We start from the raw sequence: 21,556 nt of genomic DNA, 5'->3' as shown, positions 1-21,556 counted from the left end.
TATAACACGTATTTATCTATAAAAATAAGGACACATAAATTATATATACGACAAAAATATTTTCTACAAAAAACTCGAATAGTTTTTTTAAATAAAAGGATACAGGATTTGTTAAAAGAAATTTGTCATTTACGTGCTACTTATGTAAGTCAGTATATGCAAACATTTTTCTAGTGAGAATTGCAATATTAAATCCAGCACTTTATGGTTATACGAAATTTCTTTATTGTATGTAGAATATCTTCTTAAAATTGTATGTAAATAGAAAATCTTCTGACGTACCATTAACACGGAACCACTAAACGACAGATTTTTTTTTTTAGGTACATCATTGCGTAATCTGACCTATTTCGTTCTCCCCTCTTTGGCCAAAATTCTTATACACACAGGCAAGTTAAGCACCGAGCTTGAATAAGATCGTTTATATGAATACATCAAAGAAATACAAGAAACGTTACGTACAGTCAAAGTCAGAGATGGTAATACATATTATATTATAAATATATGTATTTTAAATAAATTTATCTCAGAAATATTTCTCGACCAAGATAATATATTTAACAATAAATTATTTTACAAGCTTTAAGCTTCTAATTAAATTTGAGGTATTATTAATATTTCAGATTGATTGTGTTGAAAGTTTAGAAGTAATCGGCGCGTAGTCATATTTTTAAGATAAATTCATTTAAGCCATTCATACATGTATTAGAGTTTAACATCTAACTTTGTACTGTAAGTATAGACGCTTCTTTTGTATCATTTTTATGTAAAAATACCTATGTATTAAACATGAGATGTGCAATATGAATACTGATAATGGAAAAAGGGGTGATGCAAATACAGATAACGAATATAAAACTACTATTTCTACCATGGAAAAAAGGGTGTAAATTTTCTTAACGCGATTTGTATGACATTTATGAAAACAATGGATATGTTGATATAAGATCATTTTATTCATTTTTTATAATAAATATTATAATAAATGTTCAGAAATATTTGCTCTCTAAATTCGTTAGAGTAAAATATTCACTTTAATAAATTTATAAACAGAGCGTTTATATTAATTTTGTAAATATATTTCGTAAATATCATTTATATTTCGTAATATCATTTATATTATCAACATTACAGATTATATCCATGTTTCGATAATTTTTAAATTTTATCAATTGTTTGATTTTTTGATCGATTTTATTAATGGCAATCATAACTCATCATATGTTCATCGGATCGTTACAATTATCTGAGCAATAACAAACAAAATTGTGCGATCGTTTATCTAAAACCGAAATTAATGAAAGATTGATTTTTACAACGGGATTACATCACTGCACCGAAAATTTACGATGCGGTTCTGCAGAGCGACATGGCAATCTGTATCTTTGCGTCATTTAATCGTCTGCGTAAGCTCGACGTAATATAGGCGACATCTTCTCCTCGTCTTCGACTGCATGTAAACACATTTTAAACGAACGGGTGGGAAATCGACGTCTCCCGAAGCATCATCGTCGTCGTTGTCGTCGTCGGTGATGGTGGTGGCGGCAACGCCGCCGTGCCATGCGTCTCTCGGTCTTGTTAGTCAAATCGCGATCGTCGTTGCGTGATCATTCCGTACGTTACACTTGATATACAAATCTCGGCACGCGTGAATCAACCTGCGTACGAAAATAAACTTCATCGAGAAGTAAGCAAAGATTGGCAACTTGTTCCGATTACACGCTCTTTGCCAAGATATTACGTTTTGCAACTTTATAACTATCTTTCTTTTATATTCTTTATAGATCCATACTAGAGAAGAAATACATAAATTAAGATTTTAACTTAATAATTAAACACTATGTAAACTGTTGTATATATATGAATATACATACATATATACACACACACACACACACACACACACACACACACACACACGCACACACGCACACACACACAGTGGCAGAAGAGCGTAGTCAACAGTTCTCTGAAAGAAATTGAGTATATTAAAAATTAAAATTATATTTTAAAGTACATTATACAGTCACTAAAATGCATTTAGTTAGTTATGGCATCTATAATAATCTGCATTATTATCATTAATTATAACTTGGCATCATGCATTCCACGACATGCTTTTATGAAATTTTCACAAATGTAAGAATGTCATATATCAATCGATTGATTGGCCTCCTCGATGTTGGATGAGATTGGATTAAAAATATCCGATCAATTACAAAAATGAAGTTTTGAGAAATACGAATATTTATTTTGGAACGGTTATCTTTGGCATATTCGGAAGATTTGAAAGTTTTTACCTAAAACTGCAGTTAAAAATCTCGTAGAAAGCTTCCGACGAAAAGTTATAATTAATAATAATGATAATTAAGTACCATAACTAACTAAATGTATTTTAGTAAATTTAATGTATTTTTAAAGCACAATTTTATTTTTTAATACACTCGATTTCTATCCGAGAATTGCTGATTATGCTCTTTCTATGTATAGATGCAGGGTGTGTCATATAATTTGCATTTTAAAAAACTTGTAAACTATAAGTTGTATGACAAACTTTTATGCATAATAGTTTTTCGTACAACTTACAGTTTACAAGTTTTTTAAGGTGTGCAAATTGTATGCCTCATCTTGTATATACAGGGTGTCTTATTTTAAATAATGCATTAAGATTTCCCCCGAAAACTGTGGTACGGAAAAATATTTATTTCACAAACAAAAGTTGTATGGTTTAAAGGGAGACATAAGAAGGTACTATTGATTTGACCTTTGATAGCGACATCAAGATCAGTGCAAGAGCACTTTGAATTTTTTAATGAAATCCCCAATTTTTATTGCATATTTTTGTAGCTTACCTCGAGAGCTTTTCACTATAATAAACTATTTTTTCATTAAGTACTTTTTGAGTTATAAGATTTGAATTTAAGTTATATATCGGGCATTTTTAGGTTCAAATATCTAAACCTGATGTGATGGAGAAATATAGGCTGTAGATTTGAAATTAGCGTAAGAAGATCTATGAAAATTATCTATTAGGTTTTATAAATGAGTCAACATAGTGTAATGAAAAAAATTATACATATACATATTGCAAGTATGCTCACCGCATTTAACCGAACTCTGAGTCACAAATGGAAATACATATAGCAGTTACCAACTTCGTATTTTTTATTTGAATATTTTTTATTTCTTTTATTTTTAATTTTTTATCTGAATTTGGCTAAGTGCCGTAAGTAATATTTGCAACATCTAATTTTTTTCTATGTTGATTCATTTATAAAAGTTTTACCTTATAAGTAATTTTCGTAAATGTTTTCATGCTGAATTCGAATCTGCAATCCTCTATTTCTCTATCGCATCATGTTTATAAAATATTCGAACTTAAAAATGTCTAAAATAGGTCTTTTCGGAAAAATTTAAGATTAAAATATCTCGGAAATCTAACGTGACAAAAAATAAATTTACGAATTTGGTTTTAACAAAAACAAATTGTGCCATTTTTAAAACACAAAATATTTTTTGCTTTTGTAGGCTTATGTTATTATATGTATGTAATCGTGTACATTTTAAAAAACAAACTTGTAATAATAGAGTTTTGAAGTATATTTAAAAAATTTATTTGTTGTTTAATGTATACTTTCTTAAATTTTGATAATTTACAGTTATTTTCAAATTAAAATTACAAAGAACATATCGTAAGATATAATCATTAAAATTCTGTGTTTTTTTAAATATCAAAGTATTTTAATATTGTCAATGTTTCTCTACATATCAGTCAAATCTTATTAAATCCCTTTAAACAGGCTTAAATTACTGTGCAACGCGTAGCATTGGATCTGCGAAGAAAGAAGAAAAAAAAGATATTTTTTGTGATATTCACAATCTATCAAAGACATTATCGACTTCGATGATAATGAAGCCATGGATGTTACTGGCTTTTCTAACCACCATAGTGTTATGCCACGAGCCGTTTCAAGTAATCTTTGAATGGAAGTTGATTGACTTCGAGTGGCCGTCGGAGGAAGATCGGCAGTATGCCGTAATGCGCGGTGATTACAAACCAGCGAATAATTTTATCACCACTGCGAAATTTTGGAAAGATAAAATGTATTTGACATTACCACGATGGAAAGACGGCGTGCCGGTGACGTTGGGTATGACATCGGCAAAACCGATTAACAGCATTACAGCACCTAAATTAGAGGCCTTCCCCACCTGGGATATGCAGAAATTGGGTAATTGCACGGCATTCCAACTGGTTCACAGCATGGAAATCGATGTTAAGGGTCACATGTGGATACTTGACACCGGTCGACCCACGTCTCTCAGAGAATCCAAAGCCGACTGCTCGCCGCGTCTTGTCATTCTTGATCTCGAGGACAATAATAAGATCCTTCGTACTTATGAGTTCCCCGAGCACGTAGCTCGCCGCAAAACTGCATACCTCAATGACATTGTTCTCGATCATGAGGATGGTGGTATGGCATATATTACCGACACTGATACTACTGATCCTGGCATCATTGTGTATTCTTTAAGAGATAATAATTCTTGGAAGATCCGACACGATTCTATGAGAGCAAAATCGGAGGCAGTCGGATTCATGGTAGCAAAGACGCATGTAATCAATCCAGTGCACGTGGATGGTATAGCGCTTTCACCTGCGAGTAGTAGCAACAGGTAAGGTAGATCTTCAGATTAATGTTTTTGATAAAACTGCAGAAAAGGAGAGCAACTGCCGATGATCTCGACCTTGATATATGTTGTTAAGAGGCGCGTCCAACTTTCCACGCGAAGCGAGTTCCACTCCACCTTCCCCCATGCCAAGGAGCACACGATTTTGACACATAGGAAAAATGGGATGGAACTCCCTTTACATGAAAAATCGGACACTCCTTGGCAAGGCGGGGGTGGGATGGAATTTAACTCCCTTCGCGTGCAAAATCGTGTGCCTCTTGACAGGGGGAGGTGGGGTGAGATTCGCTTCGCATGAAACGTAATGCGCTCTTTTGTGGAAGGGAGGAGGTAGGGTGAGATCAGATGATATAATACTTGCTTCGCGTGAAAAATTGTATAAATATCAACACCTGGTGCTAAGTTAAATTCTACAAAATTTTATGTATCATTCTCATAAAAGATTTGATATCAGCAACTGGCATCAAGATAAATCCCATATACTAATCATACCAAATTAAATAAAGAATATAATCCAAGTGACTCTATCTTTATTTTTCATTTATAGAATGAAATCGAAGTATATCGTTCTATGTATTCCTATTAAAGAATCTTGCTATTCCGATTCAAATGGTTTTAATTCTTTCTTTTGTATACATGACGTTTTTATATTGTAAAAAGAATTCGATCAAAAACATTTACTCTTCTAATCAAAATATTTAAGTATAGGGATATTTCTTAAGAAGAAGTAACCTACTATTACTTGGGTTGGACACTTAAATTTTATTCGAGAAGCGTGTTAAGTTGTGTCCCTTTTTTGTAAAGGTAAGTTTGTACTGATATCACGCATTTTATAGTGGTGAATGTCTTCCTATGAACAGTTTACCTGTACATTTTTTGTAACATGTGTACTGAAAACATACTTTCAACCTAGAACAATTGTAATTAAAATAACCGCAAATATGACTCACGTATACGGTTGATGATGTGTAGAAATACATAATTCGAATATGCACACAAAATTTAGTTGTGTATATTAAGTTAAAACAAAGATTTGCTTTTTATTCTGACTTTTTTTCGAGGAAATTTTATGATATTCTTTGAACGTTATAAATTACATTTTTTATTATGTTATTTTTTTTTTTAGTATATCATACGTGGCTTTTGAGTAATAAATTTTTCTAAAATTTGTGATGAGTACATATTTTAAGATTATTATCAAAATATAAAAGAAAAATAGATAAATTAAAACAAAACAGAAAAATTGAAGAGCTAAGAGCCAGTTATGTAATAAAGAACGTTTAATTTAAAACATAAAGATAAAAACAATTATAAACGTTTCGACACCGATTGGATCATTCTCAATGTTACAGTAAATACATTATTATAAAATAATTGGAAATCTACACTATTGCTTCATAGTGGTATTCTCGTTTTTTCTTCCTATTATCATAATGTTGCAAGTCAATAAATTAAATTTGTTTATACTGATAGAGCCTTATTTCTATATCATTATGCAATATTAAACGAGGTATTAATTTTTAAAGATCGCCAAATAAGCTCGTGTCTGATATGTGCACGTTCATCGATCGTTAGCGCGCAGCGAGTGAGAACTGCCTGATGTGATGAGCGCCCCGCGCCGCACGCACTGTGCGTCGTCGCGAGCCGAGCCTCTAACCGTCATGACTCGACAGCGTAGCGGCACACTTGCCAGGCCATCCCCGCTCCTCGCGACTCGTGCGTGAAGGGCGTATACTTGGCAGTAGTAGGTCGAGCGAATACGTTTTTTATTCGGTTTTAAAAATTTATATTTCGTTAACTATTGCGAAAATTTTGTAAAATAATAGAAAACTTTTCGACTCAGTCCAATCCGCTTTACCTGCTTATGACGGGTGATTTCGTACACAGAGAGAAGAAATGGTTGGAATATAACCATAATTTAACTATAATTTATAGTTATTTTTTAGGATAACCCAAATAAATTTATAATCGTTTTGACTATATGAATTACAGTAACCTAAACACTAAATTATGTGATCATAAAGATCATAATATTATATATTCTTTAATTATTGTTATCACATGTAAATAGTAAGCGAATATTGAAAAAATGGTTATATTCATTGTAATTATGATTGCAGTTACTACATAAAAATGATTATTCTATTTACCATCCATATTTCCATACTTTACTACATTATAATAATATTATATATTATAATAATATTATAATATTTGAAATTATCATAATTTATAGTACAATTTTTGTACCGTTTGATAGAACTATACATATAAGGTTATTGTTACTAACATTATAGCAATAATAACTATAAAAATGATGCTCCTAACCATAATTATTTTACTACATAATTATATTCACAAATGCAATATATTTTTCTCTTAGTATAGGTTCCAGACATCCTGATAATGAATGTAAAATATTCTACAATAAACCTTTTTCCATGAAAATTTATAATAACATTTATAATAAAATTAGATGATTATATATTATCATCAATCAAGGTTATAACTCTGCGAATGACTATTGGATTTCAGTAATCACCCGTTGCTCGTTAAGAAGTTTGTTAATAAGTAATGTAAAAGTTAAGATTGTCGTCTATCGACAAAAATTCGAAATGTATAATACACAGATCGGGCAGATGAGACGACGTTAATTATAACGTTTAATATAGTAACAATATTCCTTAAATTTTAAACACAAAATTTAGAGTTTGCAGCAATATTTCCGCTCATAAGACACATAGAAAAAAAATGAAGGTACTTTTAATATATAATTGGAGTAAAAACTATCGATTAAGCATACATAGAATTTGATCGGTACGATCGGATATATACACGATCGATCTCGCACTATTGCTAAACGCTTTTTTTTTTTTAACACCGAGACTACCATATCTCTGGATATTAAAAGATGAAAAAAAAATAAGAAGTTACTTCTTAAACTTTTTTATAATAATTTTTTAAGGAATAATCGCTACCTAAAACATGTTGGAGGTCCCCTTTTCTGTAGTGACCGTGCTTTTTTTTACATAAGATTTTTTTTTTTCAAAGTCATTGGAAATATATTTCTTGTAATTTTCGCATTCTTTATTCTAATTCACATTTGCAAATAATTAAAATGTAGCATGCTTTGTCTCTTATTCATATTAAATAGCATGTAAATAAATGGAGAGTAATGCAGGAAAACGTTACTTTATAGGGACAAAGGCCTTGGCACATAAAAAACTTTAGACTTAAGACTTAAATAGTAAGGAAATCAACATATTGAATTCGTTACTGCTTACGTTATGGTTTTATGGTTTCTACTATGATTAGTCAATTCGCTTAATGCTTAAGTTTTTCTATGTGCTATGGCTTTAACAATGTTTTCATAAAATAGAGAATATCACAATATGAAATTTCACAAAATAAAGAAGCGGCTATGTCCAAATTAGCTTATATTACTTATCTATGATATTCTATTTTGTTTCTACTTTTGTTTATTCTCTTATATTAGCTCCTCTATAAGTTTTTGTCTTCTAACAAAAGATCTTATAATATAGTAAAATTAAAGTTATTAAAATCGTCTGTCATTGTAGTAACATTTTTCTATATTAAAAATTTATATTTTTGTATAACCTTCTAACAAACGACAATTGAATTTGTTTCAGACAAATCTATTATTCACCTTTATCTTCTTTCCATCTGTATTCGATTCCGGTATTTGCTCTAAAGAACAATATGACGAATATCGATCAATACGTGAAGGAACTTGGACGGAAGACTTCGCAAACGGACGGCATGGCGATGTCGTCTACTGGCGTACTTTACTTTGGTTTACTAGCTGACGATGCTATCGCTATGTGGGATACTAAGAATACACCCTTTACCGTCGGTCAACGAATTATATCGCGCGATCACGTATTGACGCAGTGGCCTGACAGTTTCGCATTTGATGAAGACGGTAATTTTTGGTGTGTCACCAATATGCTACAAAATTTCTTAAATAATCGCGTTGATATCAACATGCCTAATTACCGTCTCATTCGATCACGTGTAAATGTTAAAAATTATCAATACTATGAGAACGGCACGGCGCCCGAATTTCCAGATTACATCGCTGGTGCTGATTTCATCACACCCATACTCGCCGCGTTATTGCCTACCATTTTTATACTTATCGTGAAGTAACCACTTCATGACAAAATTTTGTTAAAGATATTTATGTTGTGTATACGAAGAAACAATTTACGAATATACGCCAAAACTGTCAATCATATATTAATTGATGGCGTCTCGTGGAAAATTTAACGCCTATCTCGTAACGTAACCAATCAGAGTAACCAAACGTACATAACAAAAAACACATAATGCGTGATCGCAAAACTAATCAGGCACGATAAATGACATTTGTTACATGAAAAATCTGTATCATGGGACCATAGAAAATATTGTTCTTTTTTACAGTTTATTCGATAAATAAAGAGAAACGTAAGATCTGACAACAGGATAACACTATATGTATAGAGAAATACAGTTTGATTTTATTATATAAAAGTATGACCGATTACCTTACATCATTGCTAAAATCAAAATACTTTTATACGATTTAAAAAATTATATTAGTTTATAGCAAGAAATTACTTCGAATCAGACGAGGTGATTTTTTAAATAGATTTCTGAATATTGAAAATGCTGTAAGCCAATTTTTCAGTACATACATCAGGTTTTCAAAATAATTGAGATTTAAATACAAAAAATGACTTTTTTGCGATACTTGACATTTTTTGTAAAAAAGGTTAATGTTATCTTGACATTCTGAGTAGCAATCATGTTACTTTTTTCTTACAGCGGAAACGTGAAAAATGAACATTTTTTATATGTGTGTGTATATATGTGTTGTCAAATAAGTCTCATTCGAAACAAATTTTACTTAAAATTACTTTGTTTATGAAATATTCGACTGTATCAGATTTTTGGATCACCTTGTATATGACTTCATCATAGGCGGAAAATTTGTTATTTCTTAGAAAAGCCCTATACTTAAATTATTTTTAACACGGCACAAAATAAGATATCAAAATTAAAAAATGTATTTTATAGAAAAAACAATATATTTATGACTTCTGTGAGAATTTCAAGCTTACGTTAACATTTTTTAATAAGAAAGAATATCAAATATAGCAAAAAAGCTGTACATTACAATTTTTGTACATTAATTTCAATTACTTTGAAAATTTGACATATCTGGTGAAATTAAACTTGCAGTATTCGTTTTCAGCATCTGAAAGTTTATGAGGAATATCTTATCTGGTACATAATAATTAAAAAAAATATTTATTTAACTAATGTTAGTAAATACATTCTATATTATTATATTATATTGTATAATAAATATATTGTAATACGTAGTTAAAAATATTGCTATCACAAAAACACCAAAGAGTAATAAGCACGAATTGGGATTAAAACTGAATATGGTATTCATCTGAAGCATGAAAATAATTTTCTTGTTTCGAAAGAATCTATAGATTCTAAACCTATAGGTTTTCAAACCTATAGGTTTGATTCACTGAAATGCCTTCAACTACTTGTTAGTTATTGATAAATAATAATTATTCATTCTAAGAATTCTGAAATTTGTATTAATAATTTTCTTTTATTTTAAGTAAGATTTTTTCAATAATTTTATTAAACTTTTTCATTCTTCTTTTTAATTTCAAAATAATAACTAAGACCAGTTTAATTTCAAAATAATAATTAAGACCAGTTTTACTTGCAAATAAAAATATTATTGATAATAATTGCTTAGTATTGTTGCAAGCATTACTACACGTAGAAATCTTTTGTCTTTTGCATGCTTTAGAAGTGAAGCGACGATTCTTTTGCTGGCAATGCAGTTGTTTATGACAGTTCTATGTGTCAACGTTTTACATTTTCAATAAAGATGTTTTTGTGTTTTTTACGTGAGTTTTTATTACAATACACGGGTTCTGTTTGTATCCTCTGCGTGCGAAATATTGCCGTAAATGCGCCATGCGTTCGGAGTGCAACAATATTTTGGTATAATATTTAAAAAATTTAGTAACAAGTATATAAAGAAATATTATCCAAGATATATAGAAGGTGGTTTTTTCCGTCCATGAGGTTATTCTGGCAAATGATAATGTTTGTGTTTTAATCGTATATTTAAGACTTGTCATATTTTTAGGAAATATTATAGTTGTGTTTGAGTAAAGTAGTTGTTAGCATCGTAAAAGTAAGCTAAATACGTTCTTATTTCTATGGTCATTTCTGTAACGAAATCTTCATTTTCGAGATTTTATATACAACGTTATTTGTGGACATATATGGACAATGATCTTTATGAACCTTGATGAATTCATTTAATTTATATTAGTACTGTAAAACGATACTCTCACATCCTTTGTTGAATTGAGTGAATGAATTTTTCAGACATTGAAGCAACATTTAGTACCGTAAACACATAACAATTATATTTGATAGTGGTCTCGACGAAAATTTAGAGGTGTGTCTATTTAACAAATATTTTAAGCAATTGTGAATAGTATGGAAAATAAAAAATCGAATGGATAGTCATTATGTAAAATTAAAGTATCTATCCGAAAATGTGAATTTATGGTATCGATAAAAAATGATATTATTGTTAATGAATGATACGTTATATGGAAATAGTTATATATGTATATGAGTAGTTTTTGAGAAAGTATGGTGATGAGGACTCATTGATAGAATGAAATCAAGCAGACACTGTAACTATGCGTAATATCCCATGTATAAACTGAAATCTAAGAGTGCCTCATTCTCAGCATCTAATTACTTGGACAACAAACGGTTTTAGTGGAATATAAATTCCATCGAGTGTATAATAAAATAACACAATTTGAAGTGATTCTGACGTGATAAAAAAACGGCTTTATTGACATCCCTCCTTTTTAGCAATGTTTATTGTAAAGTCCGTATGAGATTATGGATTGACAATTGTTATACTTTTCTGTTCATTCTTAATGTTTACATTCAGTTGAATTTGGTATTTATCGCATATAAGTTGAACATCGCAATGATATTGTACATTTTTTTGTTATAATTAATAATTTAACAAAAAAGAGAAATAAGAAAAAGGAGAAAAACGTAACTTTAATATAATAGATAATATCATCCATGATATCACAAATGAATTCAGAGCGAATGAATGCATTACATTCCATTAACTTTGTGCCTAAATTTTTTTTATGTAAAACTTTACAAACGAATGAATTTAAATGTGAATCGAATACTTCTAAACGCTGACAAATATTTTATTTACGTATATTACAGTACGTTGAATTAACAACAATTATCTGTTGAATTAACAACAATAATTTGCATCTTTATTGATCAACTATATTTTTAATATAAATACGTATATTACGACATTATTTATGATACTCATCGTAGAAGTATGAAAATGTAACTAGAAAATGTGTTGCGTAAATCTAATTAAATTATCTGAACTCTATCAATATTTATGTTCATACACAGATAACATTTTAATTAATATATTTTTTTACATTTTTTTAGATCTCTTAAAAGTTTTTGATGAAAATTTTTCTCAGAATTTTTTATATGGTTTTTCAGAACTTCTATATAAATTTCTAAAGTTTCCGAAATTTCTGTATAATTTTATAATTTAAAAAAATCCAGATTTTTTTAATAGGAATTAAAACATATTACATAAGAAAAGATCTGTATACATCTTTTCTAGAATATCTTATGTATACAAATTTTGAACTATGTATTTTTTAAAATTTTTAAGCTTTCTCATTTTATAAAAAAAATTTCCAAAGATAATTTACAAAATTAAAAAAAAAATTTTTATAATAAATTTGAAGTATGAAGTACTTTAAAAATACTTTACCAGAAAAATATAAGAATTTTTCATTTATATACAGGATTTATGAACTCATTATTAAGTTCATGTTAATTTTCTTTATGTGTGTATATAATACATTTATTAATATTACTATATCATTATTAAGATTATGAAATCATTATTGTTATTATCATAATTTCATTATTGTTGTATTATTATTATTATTATTATTATTAATAGAAGTTGAATATATGAAAAGAAATATTTCAAATAAAATAATTACTTCATAAAATGTCATCCTTGTTTTATTACTTGGTAGTCAGTAAATAAATATATTCTAGAATGTATTGCAATGCTGTCCGTCGATGGGATATTTCGTTTGCGCTTTTATCAAATGAGTCATGCCTCGTTTTTCTCTCTAAGGATTCAATTCATTACATTGTAAATAGGGTCATGTGCATTACAAGCATTCATAAGCGATACTCTTCTCACAATCAGAACGAGAACTTTATTCGAGATCTCCGCTGCCAAATCTAGCTTATGAGTACATTGTGCAAACGGTTAAATCTAAATGTAGACGCGGTCCTTGTTTTTTGTTTTATAATTTCATTCTCTAACTGGTGGCTGTTCTGGTTTACGAAATCTCAGTCACTAATATACATGCGTGCAAGCATAGTGCATTCTGGTATAAAAGTGGAACAATGAATACACTACGAGGACAATTGTGGGAAATCGTCTCTTGCAGTCTTTCAGTTTCTTTTTATAGCAAATATTTATCATATAAAAATAGATTTATATAAATGATGTTTATTTTCGTAATTGTTATTAATAAGTCGTGTATGCGCGATAATAAAAAATGGATAAAAAATTTATTCTACTTCTATTGTGACAAAAGATGTATCAAAAATAAATCTCAGAAACGTTTTAGTGCTGTTTCTTATTATATTTCTTTCTTTTTCAATATTTTATTTAATAATTATTTGGTTTAGGTTTGAATTATTTTATTTTTTTTATTATTTAAACAATATTCAAGTAACGTAACGTCACAGTCACAGTGAAGTCGAAGCCGATGTAAAACTAGAGAAATGTGTGTCAAGTCATCTTGATTTTATGATGATAATCGAGTGTTACTTGATTATACATACGTATTAATCACATATAAAAAAGACAAACTTCTTTTTACCTTCAATATCGTAACCATTACATGAATAATATTTATTTTTTCGATATTCAGTATAACTATATACAATATATTCACAAATACATTTTCATAATCATTTTAAAATTAATTTCAAGTAATTTATTTCTGGGTGTAACCCTGACACGTGGAATGCGTCACACGTTTCATTTATATGTATATATGTATCGCTAGAAAATAGACATTTGTGTGGCCTGCAAGATTTTGTATTACCTATATTTGAAAATAGTCTTTAAGAAAAATTACATATCATTGTCATATATAAGTCATTATCAATTTTGCTTTTTTTACAACAGTGGATAATACACAAAAGAAACAAGCCAATTTTACATATCCTAGAACGATAAATTCTTTTGTAACGACATCACGTTTGTCAAAAGATTTGATGTGACTCAAGAGAGAGGATTACATAACCTACTTACATTTAGTGTCATACATGTTTCACCTTGGAATCCCTCTTCACACGATTATTCTCGTTACGGGAAACAGCCTCTTCATACGCACGTACCACCTCTACTCACACGTGCGCACCATACATGGAACATAACAACGTAAGTCGTAAGTAAACGGAAATGTGTTCATGACATCACGCCATCATATTGTAAAAAATGACAACGCAGATAGATATGCTCATTAGAACATAAATTGAAACTTGTTATAAACCATAAAAAGAATGTAGTAAGATATGAAATTTGCTTCCACACCAAATTAGGTACTTATATATATATGCTACACATCGATTATTAGGACTTCGTGAAAGAAATATATGTATTTTCAATCAGTCTTAATAATCTGCTATCCTCATTGCAATGATGTTAATTATAAAAAATATTTTTAAAAAAATATTAATATTAGTCTATATAAATCTAGACGAATTATCCATTTGTAAAATATATTAATAAATTGTTAATCCGAAATAAATTACAAGTCTCGTAAATTTTGATTTTTCTTATAAAATAAATGAAATTATTTACAATTTAAAAGAAATGGATCTCAAAAATAAGATACATGTAATACATAAAAGTAAGATACGTAATAATATTTTATTATTTACAGCGATCACTGTACAGGGCAGTCACTGTACATAGCGTTCACTGTACAGCGCGGACACTATGTATGGTATGTACATATAAAATTCAAAATATTCGAAAAAATTAATTAACAATATCTATACATACATAAAAGAGAATATATTAGAAGGTACGTAAATAGTTAAGTTAATTTATTATTAAATAATTAAGTTAAATAATTGATTAATTAAATTAAATATTTACGTATTAGTTATATTGCTAAATATTTAACTTCTGCGCAAAAATGTAAAAAAAATATCATATTTTTATTTTTTAACATTGACGCTTATTTTCAAAAAGTATGAAATAATGTAAAATGAATAAATATTGGAAGAATATCGTGACAAAGAAAATGAAGTTATAATTAGTCACTATATAACTTCATTTAAATATTGATAATTTTAAAATTCTTGAAATTTTGATAATTCGAATTCGTTATTGTGGTATAGCGTTGTATCTAGAGTTCCTATAACAGATTCTGAACACTGCATTTGGACACATGCTCGTCCGCCATTAACAGTCGAAACCGGAAATGTATCACGTGTTTGCCGCGCAAATGAAACTGAGTCTGAAGTGAGCTAAGTACACAATATGTATGTATGTATGTATGTATGTATGTATGTATGTATGTATGTATGTATGTATGTATGTATACATACATACAAATGTATACATATGTGCATACAAATGTATACATTTGTGCGCCAGGAAAGTTGACTGTTAATCGCGGAACCAATCAGCAATCGTTACAGTATTGTCTACACTCTGTTATAGGAACTCTAGTTGTATTTAGTCGGGAATTCGGGATGACAGACATCATAACTTCTAGAGTTTCGAACTTTAACGCTTAATAACTCGTTTCACGAGACCGATCGCCGCATTTTTTACCAGATTCTTTTGTTTTAAGTGAAAACTTGTTGAATGAGTACATTTTTATTAAAATTTTATAAGGGAAGGTATTCTAAATACCACAATTTATAAAGTAGTGGAAGCAGCCATCTTCTTATTTTTTAACCAAAAGTCTGACAAAAAATATACATGGTCAAAAGTTTTTTTATTAAAGATAAAAGAAGGCTCGCAGATATATACCTATTATAGGCGAGGGTGACGATCGAAAGTTTTAGCGTTCTAGTTGTTTAAGGCTACGGTCCATTTAATGTCATAAATGCTTTAATGCTTTAATTTTTTTATTGATCGATTAGTAAAATTCTTTCTTCTGATTGGCCAATTAAAAACTTCGAAGCACATTTGTAGCGTTAAATGGACCGCACTTATAATAGACATAATTCGTATCCGAAAGATACAGAATAGGGCCGGTTCACCAACAGTTGCTCTAATCGGGATTAATCATAATTGGTCAATTCGACTTAAACAGTAAATGCGATTGGTTAGTTAATGGTCGATTAACTGGCATTGGTCCTAAGGTGGATTAAAGGTATAGATACAATAGAAGGAATAAGGAATAAGAAATTTCAACCAGAAAGAAATTTGAGAAAGGACATGAAGGCCTTTTTTCTGGAACCATAAAATGCTGCTGCGCACTACTTATACCCTTTGAAAAAGTAAATGTTAAAATAACTAAAATCTATCAAATTAATAAAAAGATTTTAACGATATTTCGGCGATTTATTTCTACTATAGGAGCGTCATAAAAAAGTGCATATTGTTGTGTAGTTCACATCCACTTCTTTAGAGGATGGTAATGCGCAAGGCATTTTGCTGTTACAAGTATGATTAAAGCTGACATGTCTCCTCTAAGGTTTCTCTTTGTTTAACCTATTAGAGATACTATTACGTATTGTTGTATTATGATGTATCTGATTTTTTATAGGTTGAAATCTCTTATTTCTTCTATTGTATCTACACCCTCAATAAGCAAAAATAAATCATTGTCTGTCTTTTGTACGTAGCCATTGTTTTCTACTCATTCAGTTGCGGCAGTAACAATTATTTAAATTTTGACCACATTCAATTGAAAAGTAAATTCATAATGTGTAAAGTAATAACAAAAACAATTTAAATTGATTACCAACTATTTTAAAAAATGTAACTAAGTTACAGTTGGAAAAAAGGATTAAGTTACTGAAAAAGGTCATATACGGTAACTTTAGTTATGAGTAAATAGTTACTTCTCAATCCTGCAAGTTATTCATTATTGGATGGGTGATCGCTTTGAAATACTGTATGCTGACATATTTTTTTTAATTTTTTCTACATAACGAAATATACATTGCCTTATTTTCCTGTGGATTATTATCAATGAATCATAATTATAACAATTACAATAAACGAAAACGTTTTATATAATTTATGTTTATGTAGAAATATATTTTTTAGTTACCCCTCTCTCTTTCACTATATATTTCTTTTATAAAAGGAGATATATTTAAATGTATTAAAAAAAAGATAGAAACCTTACGGACTTAACTAAAATTATAACTTACGAGTGTTTATCTTAATAATAAATTCTACATCTATCTGGGAACTCTAAACATCAAACAGAAATTAAAATGATATGCTAAATTATCTTCTTAGTTACATAATCCAAACGTTAAACCAAAATGTATATAAGTATAATTAATTCATAAAAATAATAACCATTATATAAATAATATTCATTTTTGTGTATTATGTATATATCGATAACTAAATTATTTATAATGTATAGTGAGAAAAAAATATAATCGTTTAACATGTACTTTTCGTTTATACTTTTTTGACACTTGGATTTATCTTAATGGGATTGCAAAGGTATCAGAGTATAACGATAATGTTTTTTTTTTACCCAATTTTACACATTTACATTTTTGTTAAAGCCACTGATTCAAGCAATTCAACAAATAATACAATTCGGTTTTTCTTGTACATTCCCATTGGCTTTCTCGATCTCCTTTAGTAATGTGTGAAAAATATCTGCAACAGACTATGGAAAATACGTTTAACAAAAATATCGCAGTATACTTTGAGATTTGAAAAGCATCTGTAGATATACCTCATTTTGTTTTGCACTAGTTTCTAGAAATGCTGCATTCCAAGAGTTTGCTAAACGTTTTCCTTGGTCTGTCGTGATCATACGATCAACATACAGGTCTGTTTTATTACCCACTAATACAATCGGAACACTGTAAAAACGAAGATATTCAATATTTATATGTATTGCATGAATAAACATCAAATAAATATTGAGTATTTGAGAACATGGATACTTACTGGAGTTTTCCAGTAATGTCGAGTAATTTGTCATAAATAATTTGTACGATCTCAAAACTCTTTGCACTGGTTATGCTATATACCAGAACATAGCCATGAATATCCATCGAATACTGAGTAGGAAATATACTATATTCATCCTGACCAGCTGTATCTACTAACTTGAGTTCATAATCTTGACTATTTACTCGTGTACTTTTTGTGAATGCTGTAACATGCGAAAGATTTACTGTACTTTTAAGTTGTTTAATGCATTCACATTTTTATAAATTTTATAGATTCATATAATAAAATAAAATAATGAACTAGTGAACAAGAAAAATATTTCTTACTATTTTCTATTGTAGGATCATACGAGTCTACAAACTGTCCCTCGACAAATTGTATACTAAGGGATGATTTACCTATCAAAAAATTAAATATATATTATATATATATAAATACATATTTACGTAAATATACAAATATACCTTTAATTATATGTACAATGTTAATCATTTTGCAAAAATTTTAATTTATATCCCACAGTATTTACCTATCAAAAAATTAAATATATATTATATATATATAAATACATATTTACATAAATATACAAATATACCTTTAGTTATATGTATAATGTTAATCATTTTGCAAAAATTTTAATTTATATCCCACAAATGTAATAGGTATAGACTGCACTATTCTATGAAGGTTGTAACTATTAGTTTAGAAAGAATGGATGTGTTCAGCAGAAAAAGCAGCTTTCCAACTGTTGTAAAATTCTTGAATATGATTGGCTTATACATTTAGATCTAATAAGAAAGTAAGGGCAAGACCAATCATTAAAAAATTTTACAACAGTTGCAAAGCTGCTTTCTTTGCTGAACGCAGCCAATGAATTAGCTAATTTACATCACATATATATTCTCTCTCCCCTCTCTTTCTCTCTTTATCTCTCTACAATATTAAATTAAAGAAATGCTATGATTCGATGATTCTGTTTCTTTTTTTTAACAGACTACAAATATCAAAATCAGGGAATGTCTATACCTATTATAATGTATCCATGCAAGACAGGATATCTATAACATATGTCTTACCTACGGATCTATAGCCCATAATAGCTATTTTCCTCTGCTTTGGTGGCATGTTGTAGCATTTACAAACTGAAAAGCAGCAAGAATGTTCAATGAAACCTGATGCATAATCCAGCTAAAACCTGTGAACAAGGAAATATTTTATTAACTATTAGGAACATTCTCTTTTCTCGCACTCATTAGCATCTCAAAATTGTATGACGGTAATGAATTTGTAAGATAGACATCTTACACTTAAAAAACTACCAAAAAAAAAAATGTTTTCTTTTAGGGTAAACTGTGAACTGAAAAAAAACAGTTGAGGCATTGCACAAATTAGTTTGAACATTTTGTTTAATTACATTCATATGTGTTTATGTAACAATATTCGCAATATTTATTTTTATTATTCGCGCTCGAGGACGAGTGTTTCAGTCTTAAGACGTTTTTCGAAGCAGTACGTAAATTCTACTCTGACAGGAAAGTAAATAATTTTGACGTTGTATCAATAATGCGCTATATACATTACATCCCCACAAGTCTGATCAATAACTGATGATAACGGATTGTTAATCTCATCACGATGTAAGAAGACATGATGGATCTCATGATCACTTATGTCGCGATGAAAAGGAAAAATTAAATAAATAAAAAAAGAAGAGGATACACTAGTGCACCTCAGAAGTGCGTCTTACATCGGTGCACAACATCCTTTAGATTACGAAGCGGTGAAGTTTCTCCGAACAGTCGTACATGAATTAACAGCACCCTCGTAGTTCGAACTTCGTGCCAGAGGAAAAATAACGTTCCGAACTACGCATCGTTTGATGCATGTAATGTATTACGGACGCACGCGTAGCGTAGCATATGTATATATGTATATATGATATGTATGTACGTATATACTATGTGCGATGTATGAAGTGGGAAAGACAAAGAAAGATAGAGGGATAAGAAAGGGAAAGAGAATGTGAAATGATGTCAATAGCACATATATACCCAATCATCACGTATGCTTCACGTTTGATCTGATCTGAAGTCCATCATTTCCGGATGACGCATTTAACAGTCAGCCACGTTTCGACAGTTCGATGGCCGTTACTGGTCGTTGATGATACGGGACGGGCGGGGACGGTCAGACCAGTGGCAGTCAACCAATATTGCTGTCGGGCAGTGCCGTTTGCCGTAATGTGAATCGTGAATTGTCGTGAATAGAGTACCCATGAGAATATAAAGATGTCATTACATAGGCGTGTCAAGCGTTCAGCGTTAAAGCATTGGGTGCATCCAGAAGTACGACCGCTCACTGAATGCTCATTAAGCTCTTTCATCTGATTGGTCTATATTTTAGAATTTAACGGAATGTGCCAATCATATGAAAGAACTCAGTAAGCTTTTTTTATCTGATTGGCATATTCCATTAGATCTAAAAATATAAACCAAACAGGCATGGTGGAAATATACAAAGTGAGTCATTGCGCATAATGGCGGAGACCCGAGATCTCAACCAATCAAAGATTGGGCAATTCGTCCGGCGCGAGTCACGAAGCTCATAAAGTAAAATAAACATGAAGAAATAATTATATCTATAAATAACATTATATTTCCCGAATTATCTTTCTTTTCTTATGCATTTGAGAAAAAAAGGTTGACATATAAGGAAACTTGTAAAGAACTTGTTCTATTCAATAATACATTTTCCAGAAAAAACAGGGTATCTACGGATTTGGACGGAGAAAATTCTTTGACATTCCCTGATTGTAAAAAAGTTCCTTGACTTTTTCGTAGTCTTTTCCTTTCCTATTTCTTCTCATAATTATTAAAGAATCTTTTCCAAGACAAAATGAATACCAAGTAAATGTAATATTAATTAAGAACTTATATGTAATACAATGATCTTCATTAGAATCAAAAATTTAGGAAATATGTTTTTTATAGTCGATAATATTTACACTGAACGTGTTCGTCAATTTTTATCACGTGACCTTTTTTGTCGCTGGAACGGCCAGTTTCAGCAGCTCGTGAAAAGGCACCTTTTGCATAGTGGATAAGAAAATCAACAAATCATAATCTTTCTTTTTCTTCCACTTCACGAAAGAGGAGCATTTTGATTGGTTGATTCTCTTATGCATCAACATTATGCGTCATACAATAGTGTGTGCTGCGACCTTTAATTCAGCTGGAAGCTGGAAACGTCTTTTGGCCCATCCCCACCATGTGAGTTGGAAGTGTTGGAATCTTCTTCTAGTCTTCATGGTCTTCATGATCGCAGTTTTTCGTGGATGTGACAGATTTCCTAACCTGAATAATTGTCAACTTTAACGATTAATATTTCAGTTCACAGAGGAAAACGACATTTTTTTCTCGTTAAATTTTTATTTTTACGCGAAATCACATTAATTAAGTGTATTTTTTAGAAAAATTGAGGTGACCGGGATATTCTCAAAATTTATCTTTTTTTTGTACCAAATTCTTT

General features: G+C 29.8%; 2 protein-coding genes across 3 annotated transcripts; one reads left to right on the top strand and one right to left on the bottom strand.

The window, feature by feature from the left end:
* The first annotated feature begins 1,578 nt into the window (after positions 1-1,578).
* Positions 1,579-9,181, top strand: LOC108773455 (protein yellow). The gene is made up of 3 exons (XM_018539269.1): positions 1,579-1,687; positions 3,801-4,677; positions 8,343-9,181. Exons 2-3 carry the CDS (start codon positions 3,905-3,907, stop codon positions 8,860-8,862), a joined length of 1,293 nt encoding a protein of 430 aa, XP_018394771.1. The 5' UTR covers positions 1,579-1,687; positions 3,801-3,904; the 3' UTR covers positions 8,863-9,181.
* An 8,374-nt stretch (positions 9,182-17,555) lies between these two features.
* Positions 17,556-20,209, bottom strand: Rheb (Ras homolog enriched in brain). 2 transcript variants are annotated; one of them, XM_018539290.1, is made up of 6 exons: positions 20,080-20,209; positions 19,105-19,223; positions 18,355-18,426; positions 18,023-18,230; positions 17,805-17,934; positions 17,556-17,735 (listed from the first exon to the last, which is right to left on the bottom strand). In XM_018539290.1, exons 2-6 carry the CDS (start codon positions 19,151-19,153, stop codon positions 17,646-17,648), a joined length of 549 nt encoding a protein of 182 aa, XP_018394792.1. In that variant the 5' UTR covers positions 19,154-19,223; positions 20,080-20,209; the 3' UTR covers positions 17,556-17,645. The 2 variants fall into 2 exon arrangements, with proteins under 2 accessions (XP_018394792.1, XP_018394793.1); XM_018539291.1 differs by lacking the exon at positions 20,080-20,209 and adding an exon at positions 19,776-19,900.
* Positions 20,210-21,556: the final 1,347 nt, after the last annotated feature.

Source organism: Cyphomyrmex costatus, unplaced genomic scaffold (genome assembly GCF_001594065.2).
Source record: "Cyphomyrmex costatus isolate MS0001 unplaced genomic scaffold, Ccosl1.0 scaffold21, whole genome shotgun sequence".
Lineage (NCBI taxonomy): Eukaryota > Metazoa > Arthropoda > Insecta > Hymenoptera > Formicidae > Cyphomyrmex > Cyphomyrmex costatus.
Note: the sequence above shows the minus strand (reverse complement) of the source record. Positions and strands in the feature narration are given on the sequence as shown.